The 14,257-nt window shown below is 39.4% G+C and overlaps 1 protein-coding gene across 3 annotated transcripts in view; it reads left to right on the forward strand.

Annotated features, from left to right (window-relative positions):
* LRRC38 (leucine rich repeat containing 38) overlaps nucleotides 1-14,257 on the forward strand; it is a 54,674-nt gene that overhangs the window by 28,411 nt on the left and 12,006 nt on the right. The window contains exon 1 of one of the 3 annotated variants that reach the window (XM_010202174.2): nucleotides 11,965-12,607. The exons of the other annotated variants lie outside the window; for them this stretch is intronic. Within the exon in view, the coding sequence (XP_010200476.2) occupies nucleotides 11,980-12,607 (628 nt within the window). The 5' untranslated portion in view covers nucleotides 11,965-11,979. Of the gene's footprint in view, nucleotides 1-11,964; nucleotides 12,608-14,257 lie in introns of those variants that run through there. 3 annotated transcript variants of the gene reach the window in all.

A 14,257-nucleotide genomic window follows, 5' to 3' on the forward strand; every position in this document is an offset into this window, starting at 1 on the left:
GGAATTTGAGCAGAACCCAGCATGTTCCCACTACTATTTGAAGCCATACTGTGTCCTAGCAGCCAGGCCATCAATTGTCTCTTTGAATAAGCTTATGTGTCTTCTAGAAGAAATGACATGCACATGAGAAATACTGCCCTCATTAAGTTCTGTGACAAAACATAAGGAGCTTCGTGAAGGAACTGCGGAGATGAAGAAAAGCTGGTGGGGAGAATAGTTGTGTTTCAAATGGGAGGAGGGCCAGAAAAGCAGGCTGATTGTGGGGATGGATGCTTAGGAACGTGCAGACAAAGTGAGTGCAGAGTGATAGTCTCTAATGGCCTTTCCTGATACTGTGACATATTTTATACATCACGGATTTCTCTGCAAATAATAGATAAGTGAATAAGAGACCATCTACACAGTGCTCTGCAGCCAGCAGAGGGAGTGATGGGTTTACAGGTCCTGCTTTATTCCAAATGCAATCTGCAGGGCTGGATATGTTCCAGATAAGTAAAGTTTTGGGCTGCGATTTTTTTTGCCTCAGCTTCAAGCAGCAGCACGTTTCTTCCAGCCTGGTTTTATGTCCAAATGGATATGAGAAACTTTCAGTGAAGGATTCTGTGAGAGAAGTAAGGCATAGTGATCTTTGAGCAGTGGAAACCATGGGTTTTCTTGAAATGAAAGCCATTGTAGTAACCCCAGCTCACCTTCTGGCCAGCAACCACATTCAACAGATATCAGTGACCTGAAGAATTTTATTAATGTCTGGTTTTGGAGTACTGAAATTGAAACAAAGCATTGAAATCAGGGTGGGGATTGTGGATGTTTCAGCTATTTCGCAAAATTTTGATTCATTCACATATTATTCTACTGAGATGTAGCTGAATTATGTACTCTGATCTCTTAAAATGAAGTACTATACCACCGAATTTAGTAAAGGATCTCAGCTGCAACTGCTAGTGCTTTGTCTAGGAGAGATACTAGACCAATATTATGGCTTTACAAATGCTTTTCCCAAGTGTGTTTAATATTGGATTGCTTTCCTGAAAAATAAAGTGGATAAATATCATGGAAGGGAAATGAGAAGAACAGAGGACACCAAAAAATGGAATTAATGTTCATTGTAGTTAAAACCATACTTAGGTTCAAGGCTTGATTATTCTCTGAACTACACCGTAAATCATTTATGTCTGGATAAAATGAAATGATGACTGGAGAATGTATAGAGAGGTGGAGTCCTAGTCTGAGTGCAGGTGGACCCAGAGGAACATGATTAAACTAGGTTTCATGACAGAACTTATCTTTGCATTACTCAAACCATTGCAGGAGATCACTTTTTGCGATATTAGCTTGTCAGTAAGTAATAACTCAAAGGAGAGAAGAGAAGGCAGTTCAAATGCAGGGCTGTCCTATCTAAGGGGTAAGTTAATTCATGCTTTAAATTAGGAAATAAATGTTTTATGCATTGCTCTGTATTTGCAAGACCTGCCTTGCATAAACTAATTCTGGGACACAAAGGGGAATGAGATAGTTACTCTCTTGGAGGCCAACTCACCACTTTAATAGCCCCAAGCCATCCACATGTGTCTTTGGATCAAAGCACCATTGTACTGTTAAAATATAAATATTTAAAAGCCCATGCCTTTTAAAATGGAAATGTTCAAAGCTTTTGAGGTGAATATCATTTAAATTTAAAGCTTCATCCTGTTGCTAGTTCTAGTTATTTCCATAAGAAACAGTGGGGAAACTGAGGCACTGAGCACTGTCATGACTTTTCTAAGGTTACACAGTAAATCAGAAGTGGAAATAAGTATTGCAGATTCTCTCTCCAGTGCCACCACTGTCTCTATTCTGTAAAAGATTTCATTAAATATAAGTAGTGAATTAAGATGGGGTTTTCTTTATTGGAATGTTAATATCTTCTTGGTTTCACTGTCGGAAACTGAATTAGAGGACCATGATTCATGTATTCGTGGGTGTAGGCAGCTGTACACCAAGTACAATTCAAAGAATATTAACAATTTAAACCGCCTGCAAGCACTGTGGATAATGCACCATCCTTCATAGCACAGGAGATTACCCCTAAAATAAGGCCTTTAGATCTGTGTCTCTCATACCCTCTAGAACTTCTTGTTCCCTGTTTAAAAAAGGGAAACTAAGACCCTGAGGTGTTACCTTGAAAGTGTGAGTAAAGGTAAATTGCTGGGTTTTAGATGGATTTTTTGCTTTAAAATGTGTATTTAGAGAGTTTGACCTGTACTTCATTAATGTGTGGAATATGTTACATAAAACTGTGTGTACATAAATCTTCCAGAAGTCTTACAGGAATTATGGAACTCTGTTCTTGGCTTAGTGGTTGTGACCCTGCATCGTTTTACTTTTGCCCTTTGTCACTTCAGGTAATCAAGATCTGCCACAGACAGTGGGCAGTGCCAGACAGTACTTTAAAAAAGTAACAGTAAGATGTTTTCTCTTCTCAGTGATGCCCAGTGGCCATGTTGTCAGTGATATATTTCAGTAGACTATGTTTTCTGAAAAGTGACAAGTCTTAAAGCAAACTAGAAATCATTAGGGCTTTCTTGAACACTTTCATTAACTAATCCTTTATTGGATTAGTGTTTTTTGCATCAAAAATGTATGTACAATGATTCATCTTATTTCAGAACTAGTCGTTAAAACAATTCTTCATGTACAACTTGTAACTATATTTCTTTGGCCATCCCACAGAATAGCATGTAACACCTGGTTGGAACAGGAGCTAGAGGACATGCTCTTCTGGAACTGTGAGAAGTCACACTTTTAGGGATTCAACAACAGCAATATAACAAAAAGTACTTTAAAAATAAGTGCCTCTCCCACCACCATCAGTAATTTAGTAACTCCAAACACTCCAAATTGTTTCTTGGTGGGTAACTTTAAGGAGGACTGCACACATCCCATATCAGTGCTGTGAGAGCACTGATATGCCATGTCACTAGAGTCACTTAAATACTTTTACACTGCTATAGTACTGTCTGTGATAGCCTTGAATAATTGGACTGCTTGTGCACCTGATAAGAACTTCAAACCATGTTCTTTAAATAAAACCTTGTGGATAGAGGAAAAGCAAATAAAGTGTTTATAATATAAAGAAGCCACACATGTATCATGTTAGCATTTGCTTAGCTTCAGCAGAAGGACCTAAGTAATTTGTGTGTCTGTGTCAAAAAGTAAATTGAAGCCTTTCCTTACATGCTTAGATAAAACATTTCTTACCATAAGAGATGACTTATAGGAAAAGGTGATATCCTACTGAGGAATGTCATAGAGAAAAATGTAAGAATTACAAATCCCTGTTAAAAGCTTAAAACATTTTCTAAAAAGAAACCAAAAATCACTTAAAATTAATTTTCAATTTTAGTGTTTTGTTGGACATTTTTGGCTTCTCTATTTTTAGTCTGCAGCCATTCTATGATTCCTAAAAATATCTTTTTGCTTATAGCACAGCCTGAGAAAAGGGAGAGTGTAGTACATTGCCCGTGGTACCACATGAACAGTATTTTTACCGCATTCATATTCTGTGCCGTTACCTTCCTGAAAAATTCACAAGAGCCTGGAGCAAACACACTTTTTCTTATAGATTCCCTTCAAATCTGAGATTTAAGAGACTTCACTTGTTCTATTTTTGTTTTTATTTCTTTTTTATATTACTAAAGAAAAAGCTGCAGAACCATCCCAGAGATAGTGGTGACTGAGCACTACACTCTGCATACTGCAAGCACTAATGCCCATTAACATCTGTTAATGTTAATTAACTTTTATTAATGTTAATTAACTTCTGTTGTATTTGGTGACAGGATGAGGGGCGATTGAAAGAAGCTGAAACAGATTAAAGATTCGTTTAAACATAAGGAAAAACTACTTCACTGTTGAGGTGAGGGAGCCCTGGCCCAGGCTGCTCAGGGAAGGTATGGAGTCTCCTTCTCTGGAGGTCTTCAAACCTACCTGGGCACATTCCTGTGTGATCTGATCTAGGTGGGACCTGTTTGGGGATTGGACTAGATGATTTCTAAAGGTCCCCTCCAACTCCTACCATTCTGTGATCTCTATGAACTTCACTAACATTCCCCAAGGAGGATTCTGCATTTTAACTTCTTTCAGCGATGTGCAGCAGCTTTAGTACCTCTGAAATAAGATGGCCTACAAAATTGTGGAGACTATATAAGCAGATATATGAAGGAGTTCCTCCACACATTAATTCCCTTCACAAACCAGATGTACCTCCTGAAAAAGGGCAGCAAGTTACCCTTGAACAACAGCACTATATAGTAGTGTAGGACAACTTTTGGGTGCTGGAACTGTGCAACCAAGTACTAAGACACTTCCACCTCCCAATACTAAGGGTCTTGCTGAAGTTCTAGCATTTAAAACTACTATGGGCCACAGCAGTGTCAGCATGTAGTCTGAAACATGTTAAATAGAGCAGCTGTGTTAGTGATTACTAATGCACCATTCAAAGTATGACTGTAATAAATTCTGGAGGTTATGACTGATATCACTGAGCGCCAGAGAAATTTCTGCAGCTATTATGAAAGCCAGTCATTGTAATAATTAGCATTGGTTATTAACATGTTTTAGAAAAGCAAATCCAGAAGCAGTATTCCAAGGCCCAAACATCTCCCTTTTGGGAATTGCTGCACTTACTGATATAATTTCACCTGACATTTCACCCATCTTATTAACAAGGCGAGTGAAATGTCAGAAGGCATTAAGTCAAACTCTGCTGCATTCCCTAAGGGACACTATACTTCTGTATAGCCAGGGAAGCTTGTAAGACAATATAGAAAGATCACTTTAAAGTGAAGACAAGTGAATGACCAGGATCATGAACAGAACTGTAGCTACTTCGGTTATACCAAAAGATCGGTAACTATAATGAGTTTATATCATCTTACAAACATTTTATTGCTTACAGCCAAATGTATGGGCCTTCCCAACATTTACTTTGTACTTTAAAGTCCTTTGCATCAGGGGACTTCATCCCATAGGTCAAGGACCTATGTCATCATTTTGACCGGTTTTCTTCTTCATGTGGGTGTAAAAAAGCTAGGTATTTCTTGACTTTAGAAAAGGAATTTAGCCTATTTAACATGGAATTAAAAAGGATGACAGATCTGTCCACAGAAAGAGTTCTATGGAGAAACTATAAGGGACAAATTTTCAGTTGTTTCCTCTAGATTGCCCTCTCTGGATTGTCCATATTTGATTTTACATGTCCATTCAGATATAGACATAAACATACACCTGCACACCCTTATTCTGTTAGATCACTTCCATTTGAACATCGTGCAAGATTACAGTGTTCCTTGTCTTGCCTCAAGTCCTGATCTATTGGTTGTCACTTCATACTTCATAGTACAGTGTGGTTCCAGTGCAGAGATGGATGCATTATTGTGAAGTTATTCTTTTGCAGAAAGACAGTTGTTCCGAATAAACTTGTAGAAAATGCACACTTGTGGCACAAAATTAATGAGTATGTGATGCACTTCAAAGGGCAGTTTTCAAGCCTTATTTTGAAATTACAGTCTGATCTTTTAAGCACTTAATTGTATTTTTTCTTGAAGTATTTTCATGGTCAAAGGCAACAGAGGAGTGTAATAATTATTTCCATTATTTCTACCACTCAACTGATGCTTGGAATCCCCAGTGACATAAACATGCTTTCTGCACGTTTTAATCCATGAAGTGTATTCAGCAATAGTCAGCATTGTAGATGGGAGAAGAGGAAAAATCCTGGGGATTTTTGTCTCTTTTAGAAAAGAGATCTAGAATATCTAAACTGTCTTTTTTCCCCCTGTTTTGACTGGTTTGTTCCACATCAAATAAGTTAAATACAGTCAAGGAAGGTAGCTTGTAATGTCTTTGTGAAATCCTCCTATCAAAGCAAACTGAGGTGTCACTAAAAGCCCTTGGCCTCCAATTAAATTAGCCATGCCTTTGTAAATAGAACTGTCTTCTTGCTGGGTATGTATTTGGTATGAACTTGCATAAAATCCTCACAAGAGCATTTAGCCTCTTAATATTACTAGCAACATTAATTCAAGTCCTTTTTTTGTTTGTTTTGGGGTTTTTTGGTGGTTGGTTGGTTGTTCTGGTTTGGGTTTTTTACTCTGTGCCCTACCTTGCAGAGCTAATGATCTGGAGAGGTTTGATGCCCAAGGAATATAGATGTGGTGTTTTTATAAACATCAGCTGTCAACTGTTTTAATTGCTGTGAATCTATTTGCTGTTTATTAGAACAAAGCGAACTCTCCAAAGGGATTTCTAGGTGGCATAGAGTACAAATTAAAACCATGTACTTCCTACCGAGAGAATACAAGTTTGCTTCCCACATATTTCAGAATAATTTCTAGTTTCCTTACAGGAAAGGAAAACTTGCCTCCTTTTGCTAGAACATACACTATTTGTCATACTTTAAGCTCTGGTCAGCCAGATTGCAGTGGTGTGTTCAGCCCCTGTATGCTTTGATAAAGTGTTTAGCAGTGGATTTCTGTAGAAGGGCACAATTTGGAGGAAATTAACTCCTGAGAGTTATTAGTTTCCTATCCTTTGAAGCAAATATGCCATGTTTATAGTGGCAGTCATGGGTTAAAAATAACAATCTACTTAGCTTTGCATCAGAGCTGGATTAAATTTTGTGATATCTTGAGGCTTTGAGAATTTATTTGCTCAGACATCCTCTGTTTAGTTTCACTGCTTGAAACTTAGATGCAGGTTGAAACAAGTTTCAAATATGAAAGTTATGTTCAACTCAAACTGCTACTTTAAAGTCACTGACTTGAATAATTTTTCCTCTACAAATACTCTGTTGGATTTCTTACATATATTTTTATTTAGAAGCTCTGAGGTTGTAAAGAAACTGGGATCTCTCATCTCCTCAGGCTTTTTCAGGTCGTGACAAACTCATTGGTGAATCTGACCAAATAAACTGCATTTGAGAAGAAACGAGAGGAAAGTCAGCCTTCTTGAGGGAAAAAGGATATACAATTTAGACTGTTTCTATCTCTTGTGAGTGCTTTTAGTGACTGTAAATTGTTTACAATAAGATAGTGACCACATGTCTGCATAAGCCATGTTGTCTAGAGCACATGGATGGAAGTCTTTTGATAGGTTTAGGCTGGTCTCATTTGACTGCTGAACTACAGTGTCTGAAGTTCTCAAATTCAATCATTGCTGCTACCACGTTGATTAATTTTGATGTAATTTCCCACCCAGTGGCATGACAGCAGCAGCAGCAGCGGCAGTGAAGGATTGGGCAGGTGTAATACAAGTTTCACTTCACAGTTTCTATCATCTCAGAAACTGAGAGACACGGGAATATACTCTTTTTCTCTTTTGCTTTTTCAGTCCTTCTTATATGTAACATTAGAGGGAAAAGGTGCCCCTTGGCTGCATACATGAAAGCATGCCTAGTAATAGCAGGGAAAGTTGGTCTCAAAAGAAAAAAGCACTAAAGCCAAACTGACAAATACCTGAATAAAAATGGAACTTCTGTTCAGAGATGTGGTTTAGCACTGGATTTCAGTGTTTGATTAATTGAGTAACATACACTGGTAGTCATTCATGTTTGAACCTTGGTCCCCATGAGACATTGCTACTGTATGATAATGAGGAGGAAAAGCCTTTGCAATCACTATGTGCACCTGGTACAGCAGCCTCAGACATGACATGTGCCTTAACTCAGTGAACCATAAGCCTGGAATAGTAACCACCTTGATGGAAAAATATCCTCAATTAGCTGCTCAAAACTAGCATGAGAATGGACAGTTTTCAGTTTCAGTATCTTTTTTTAAGTAAAGGTTTATTGGCTGAGACCAGAATCTTTCATGTCTGTTGGTACTATGATTTCTCTTTCTTTTTTCTTCCAGTACTCAAATTATTTTGGGAAATTTTGAGCACTTCTAAGGGAAGAGCTGAACGTTTCTAAGAGAAAGATGAAACCTCTGTCATTTTTTTGCAGACCTTTTTCTTACTTCTCTAGGCAAGGAAATGGATGATTTTTCTGTTAGCTTCCTACAGCTTACCATGATATAGTACTGCAAGCACACTAAAGATCTCTGACCAGTGTGGCATGTCACTCCCTGTTTTATTTTAAAGTCAAATCTTTGTTATTTTAGTCCAAAGCCTGCCTACTGTTGTGCTTATTCAACTCCTGCAACTGGGAAGTATGGAGAGAAATTGGGTTTGCTTCCTCATTACCTACAAAAGGATTTGACACCAGCTCCTTCATAGTTCTATGTTGAAGCATAGATTACAAAGAACTCTCTGAGACTACTCACTGAAGACATTTTGTATTTTACAAAATTATTTATTTAGTGTCAGTTGAAGCCAAAGTCCTGATGTGTATTATCTAATGTGGTGTACTTCAAAATTTCCTCAAAGAAAATAAATCTAAATCCAGCAGGTGATTGGCAATCTTAAGATCCAGTGTCCCTGTTCCTGTAACAAGTAGCCAAAAGGTATGACAGTCCATGCAGGGAGAAGGAAATTCAAATGACAGGAGCAGCAGCATCATACAGTAGGTTTGTAATTTGGCTCCTCTAACTTGGTGCAATCAGGGAATGAGAAACTCACTTTGTTCCTTGCATTAGCTTCTCTTCTCAGGTGTATGTGTTTATTTATTGGCATGGCGTGACTGAGCACTCTTTAATAGGACATTGGAAGAAGAAGTAGAGCTCAAAGTGTAAGTAAACTACAGGAGTAAAAACTTGCTAGTAGCTTATTGAAAGAGAACAGAGTGGTTGTGGAATATCCACTGTTCTGAAGGGCACAAGAGGGTGCTGTGCGCTTGGCAGATTGCAGGCTAAACCCCTGTTTAGTAGTACAGGTTAGCCAAACTGACTGATGCAAATAAAAGATTAAAGAGGGAAAGCTTTAATATCTTATTTGATAGCTTTGCAGGATCTCCTTTGTGCTATAAAATTGCCTGAGATGTCTGGCAAGAGAGTGAAGCTTCAAAAAGATCCAAGAGAATTTCTCCGCTGTAAGGGAAACAGCTGAAGTTCAGAAATAGTAGCAAAGGAATGAATAAAGCTGAACAGACAAAATGGGAAATGTTATACAGAGAAAGACAGGTCAGGAAGAAACTTTGCAAAATCAAAGACATCAAGGCAAAGGTGTCAGACCACGGCAGGCAGTGCAGCTGGTCTTGTGTAGCTGGAGATCAGCGCTGTTAGGGATTGGCAGTGAAACTCTGTTTGCCTGGATGCTGTGGAAGGAGGGATGGTGTTTGACAAACCTACAGGATACCTATCTTAAAATATCCAGAGCCCAGTAGTAATTCCTAGTCTTCTACTAACCCAGTCACAAACATCTCAGACAGGAAAACTCCACAGATTCTGTGGAGAAATTGCAAACTGCATGTGAGTGCAGCATAAGCTGTGAAGATAGTGTTGCTTACAGTGCTTTCCCTGTGGGGGAATATGTAAAGAATACACATGAGCAGCTGAGAAAAAAAAGGTCTCTTTCTTATTAGAAGGAGAGATAGTTCTAGCAAGAGCTTGTGGAATTTTTAGGGAAGCTGAGTCCTGTTCCTAACATGTTCTTGGATCTTTCACAAATTGTGCCTTATTGTCTAGTCTCCCATCTGTGAAACAGGGATAACAATTCTGAGGCGTCTTTGAAAACAGGATGTCAGAGTTTGGTTCTGTATGTTTGATAGGAAAAGGGTGAATCTGCAGAGGAGTCATGGGAGAACTCTTCAAGTCCTGTGTACTGGTGACTTCAGTAGGTAGAGTTATCATTACTACGGGGTATCTAGTCAGTTCTGCTTTCCTTTGATCAGAAAAATCTTTCTCTGACGTTAATTGAAATAACTTAGGGACAGAAAAGCAGTAAATGACAGCAGGAGCAAGTATTTGCAAGATTCAACCTTAAAAGTTTAAAAAGCATCAGTTCTGCATGAGGAATACCAGTTGCAGTTACTTGTAGATGCAGGTTCATTGACTCTTGGCCACAAGAGTTATTCTTCCTGTACAGGTTTGCTTTTTTTTTATTCATAGGTAGCCTATGGACTATTTCCACTTCCTCTGTAATTTAAAGGTAAATATTTTAAATAACCATCTCAGGAATTCAATTAGGTTTTGCCCTGGTGATTTATAGAGGCAGCTGTGCCCATTTCCTTCTGAGTGGTGATGAAGAGTCATTCAAGACATGAAACACAGCAGGAGCACGATATGTGTTGTGGATGGGATCTAGAGGCTGGCTCAAGGAGGTTTAGCTAAACAACTTAGGAACAGGAACAAGGTTTTATTGCAAAGTGTGAGAGAGAGATGTTCAAAGATAACCCCTTCCAGGCATGTTCATTTGGTGACTTCACAAAATTGCTCAGGTTGGAAGGGACTTCCGGACATCATCTAGTCCAATCCTCCTATGCAGGCAGAGTCAGAGCAGGTTGCCCAGTGCTGTCTCCAGTCGGGTTTTGAATATCTCCACAGTTGGAGACTCTACAACATTTCTGGGCAACTTGCCCTAGTGTCTGACCACCCTCACAGTAAAAAAGGAGTGTTTTCTTGTGTTCAGATGCTTTTTAATCTGTGCCCCAGCCTCTTTTTCTGTCAGTGGGTGCTATGGAGAACGGACTGGATCTTTCTTTGTTCTCTCCCAGCAGTTCAGTATTTCTGCATACATGCTGAAGGAGAGGTTAATAATACTGCTTTCATTATTTAAATACAGGTATCCTGGGAGAATAAGCTATCTTTAAAAAGGACATTTTTGTACTCTGTCCTGGATGAAAGATACTCTGAATTTGGTTATGAAATCCGACCTTAAATCGAGATTACAGGTCTCTCTGACCTAAGAAGAATGAGCTTTCCACTGGTATTTGAATTTCTGCTCTAATCTTCAGGGCACGTGTACCCATATGCAATCTATCTCTTTAGAAGAATCTTTCCTCATAGTGCATAGATGTGGCTCAAGCACTACAGTCCCATTTCTATCTGCTTTCACAATGTGCATGAAGAGGGAGGGATGGAGTTAAAAGTTAAGCTTTCAGTTGGCAGAGGACTTGCCTTTTTGGGTGTGGATTTGAGGATGTCAGAAAAACACAGATGCCTTATTGCAAAATCATCTCTACTGTCCCATGGGAGACAAGGCAGATTGATTGCCAAATATTTCAGCCCCTGGAAAAGAAGAAAATCTCTTCAGTTTTTACCAGCTGAAGATTTCATCCACAGTTTTGCACTTTTATGTGGTGTAACCGACATTACCAGTTGCTGTATTAGAAAGTAGCTGTTTTGGAAAAATACCCTGACTTTTGAGGCCGTATTCCTTGCTGCTACAGTAGGTTATACTTCTGCTTAAAAGATAATGAAGCATATTTAAGTAATGTTAACATGCTTGCTGGAAAAGCTGAGAAGGCATCCAGAAACACTGCATATCAGTGTTCCGTGTCTTTGGGCTGCTCTACTTCTCCCTGCTTTGAAAATGAAAGGAGAAACAGCCCTGGATAATTCCCTGACCCTTGCTTGCATTTCTGTAGAGTATTGGTCACCTTCATGTAGGCTCCTGTGTAGAAACAAAATAAGTGATTTCATCAGGGCTTATTACCTGACGGGCTTTTTAAGCATAAGCTGTTACTGTCAGAGTCACAGGACCAGGTGTGATTTCCCATTTGCTGGAATATACAGCAAATATGCAAACAGGCTCTCGGCTTTTTTTAGCTCACAAAAGCAAGGGAGCCCTTTGAAAGATCCTCCTTTTACCCAATCATCGCTTTCCCTTATACTGTAGAGCATTATAATATTCTGACAGTGTAAATCCTCACATTTGCCTCCCTCCCTCTTTCCTTCAGTCACTCTCCCTCCCCCTCCCAAGACGGCTGCTATCGGATCTGTGATGATATGTGATCTCCTGGATACAATCACACACACACACACAAGTACCAGGCACTGCTGCTCAGCTGAGCAAAATGTCTTTTTCTTAGAAGTGGTGCTCATCACAGCTTTCAAATCCTTGACGATGTTGCCATGCTTTCCTTTCTGCCTTCTGCCTTTTTCTGTCTTTGTCTGCCTGCTTTTCTTACCCGTGGGTCATTTTTGCCCTGCTGTCTGTAGCTGTATGGACTACCACACCATAGACTGCCGGGATCAAGGACTCCCAAGTGTTCCTAATCCGTTTCCATTGGATGTACGGAAACTTCTTATAGCTGATAACAACATTCAGGCGATACCAGCTGATTTCTTTATATTTTATGGAGATCTAGTCTATTTGGACTTCAGGAATAACTCTCTCACCTCTTTAGAAGAGGGCACTTTTAGCAGTTCTTCCAAACTGGTGTATTTAGACTTAAGCTACAATAATTTAACACAGCTTGATGCTGGGATATTCAAATCGGCTGAAAAACTGATAAAATTGAGCCTGGGAAACAATAACCTGGTGGATGTGGATGAGGCTGCTTTTGAGAACCTGGAACAGCTCCAAGTGCTAGAATTGAATGACAATAACTTACAAAGCCTAAATGTGGCAGCCCTAGAAGCGCTTCCCTCCCTGCGGACTATACGCTTAGAGGGCAACCCTTGGGTCTGTGACTGTGACTTTGCCAATCTTTTCAGCTGGATACAGGACAATGCATCTAAGCTCCAGAAAGGTAAAGCTCGGTGGCTAACAGTGCAGTATGTCCGTTTCTCTGTCTGTATGTCTTGGAGGGAAGGAGGGTTCTTCGTCAAATTGTCTGTGTGCTGCCTGCAATGACCCAAAGTGCATTTTGGTCAAGCTGTAATTGCATGCTTTCAACAAATGACTCCATTAAAATGATGTTGGCTTCTTTCTAGCAGCAGGTCCTCTTTCCAGTTAAGAAATGAAATTTCAAAATTAAGCCCTAATAATTTTGATTTATAGCCTAGGCTTACCCAGGCAGTGAAAGAACCTTTTCAAATTCATTCAGCCCAGAGCTGGTTCTCTTCCAGACTTCATTTTCTCTCTGGTAAATATATTTTCTACAATAAGCCCATTCAGCAGCAAAATATTCTGTGTCTGCTCCTTCAGAAAACTGATTTTACAGATGAGCTGTAGAACTGCTACAGAAGAGTTAAATCCCCATTTTATGCAACTGTGATTGTCAGCCCTTTCCTGAAAGTATTTTAGGTGATACTCTGTGTGTTTGAAACTCTCTTCAGTAGCCTGATGTGGGCTCTTTTCATTAAAATAGCACTGCTTCTAATATTAGGAATAAATTGAAATGGCTCTGGAACACCCTAAAATGCAGGATATATTTAATTCTGGTATTTGGGCCAGTAATTTTCAGAAAAGCATGGGGAGGAAAAAACCCACATGTGTTAAGGCTGCCATGTATAGGGAATCCAGACTCCTGCTCTACATTTCCCACCCGATCCCAAAGCCTTTTTTAATCCAGCTTTAGCAGATCATCTCACAGTTCAACAAGCACTAGGGCATAAACCCATGCCACTGAGCCACCCAGCTGCTCACTCCAAACTGCTTGGAGCATAAAAACTTTGTAAGGGCTACAGAGGGTATGCAAGTATTACCTGTCCTGGGATGACTAGTGTCTGATCTGTGGCTGAGGTGCCTGTACAAAAGATGGTGAGGGCTAACAGGGTGGGGGAGAAGAGCTCAGGAGAACAGGTTGAGGTCAAGTAACTTTCTTTGAAGTCAGACAAAAAGGAAGAAAAACACAGCGAGTCTACGAATTTCTGAGGTCTTGTCTTTCCTCTTTTGACTGTCAGTCTATAGTCAGTTATTGAAGTTCTTCCTATGCTCATGACCTTGGATAGCATTTTTTAATACACTTATGTGGGTTGCCCTAAATATTCTTAGCTGTGCAACAGCTGTTTTAAGGCAGAAGTCATTTGAGGAAAAAGTGGTGTTTTTTTTTTCTTTTCTGTCTCATTGAAACTTTCATCTTGATTCTTTCTAAACCAAACCTGGGCCTGTTCTCCCACCTTCCCTCATGCTTTAGCTAATGTTTGCTTGTTTGAATCAAGTATTTGCCCATCTCTCATGATAAACATCAGTTCACTTTCCCCGTGCTTTTCCATCTCTTTTAATGAACTTCTAACTCCTTCCCTTTAATCCACACTGTCTCTCTTCAGTTTGAAAGTCTGTCCCAGCCCATCACTCTATTTTCTGCCCTCTCAGTGCTTTAAAGCACATCTGAACTTATGTCTATAAATCTCAAGTGAATCACCCTTCCATGCTATGCCAGGATTTGCCAGTGCCTTGCAAGCTTAGAGATGCTTTCTCATAGTATTTTCAGGTTGTATTTCAGCCAGATATCTAA

This window comes from Colius striatus, chromosome 21 (assembly GCF_028858725.1).
Source record: "Colius striatus isolate bColStr4 chromosome 21, bColStr4.1.hap1, whole genome shotgun sequence".
NCBI lineage: Eukaryota > Metazoa > Chordata > Aves > Coliiformes > Coliidae > Colius > Colius striatus.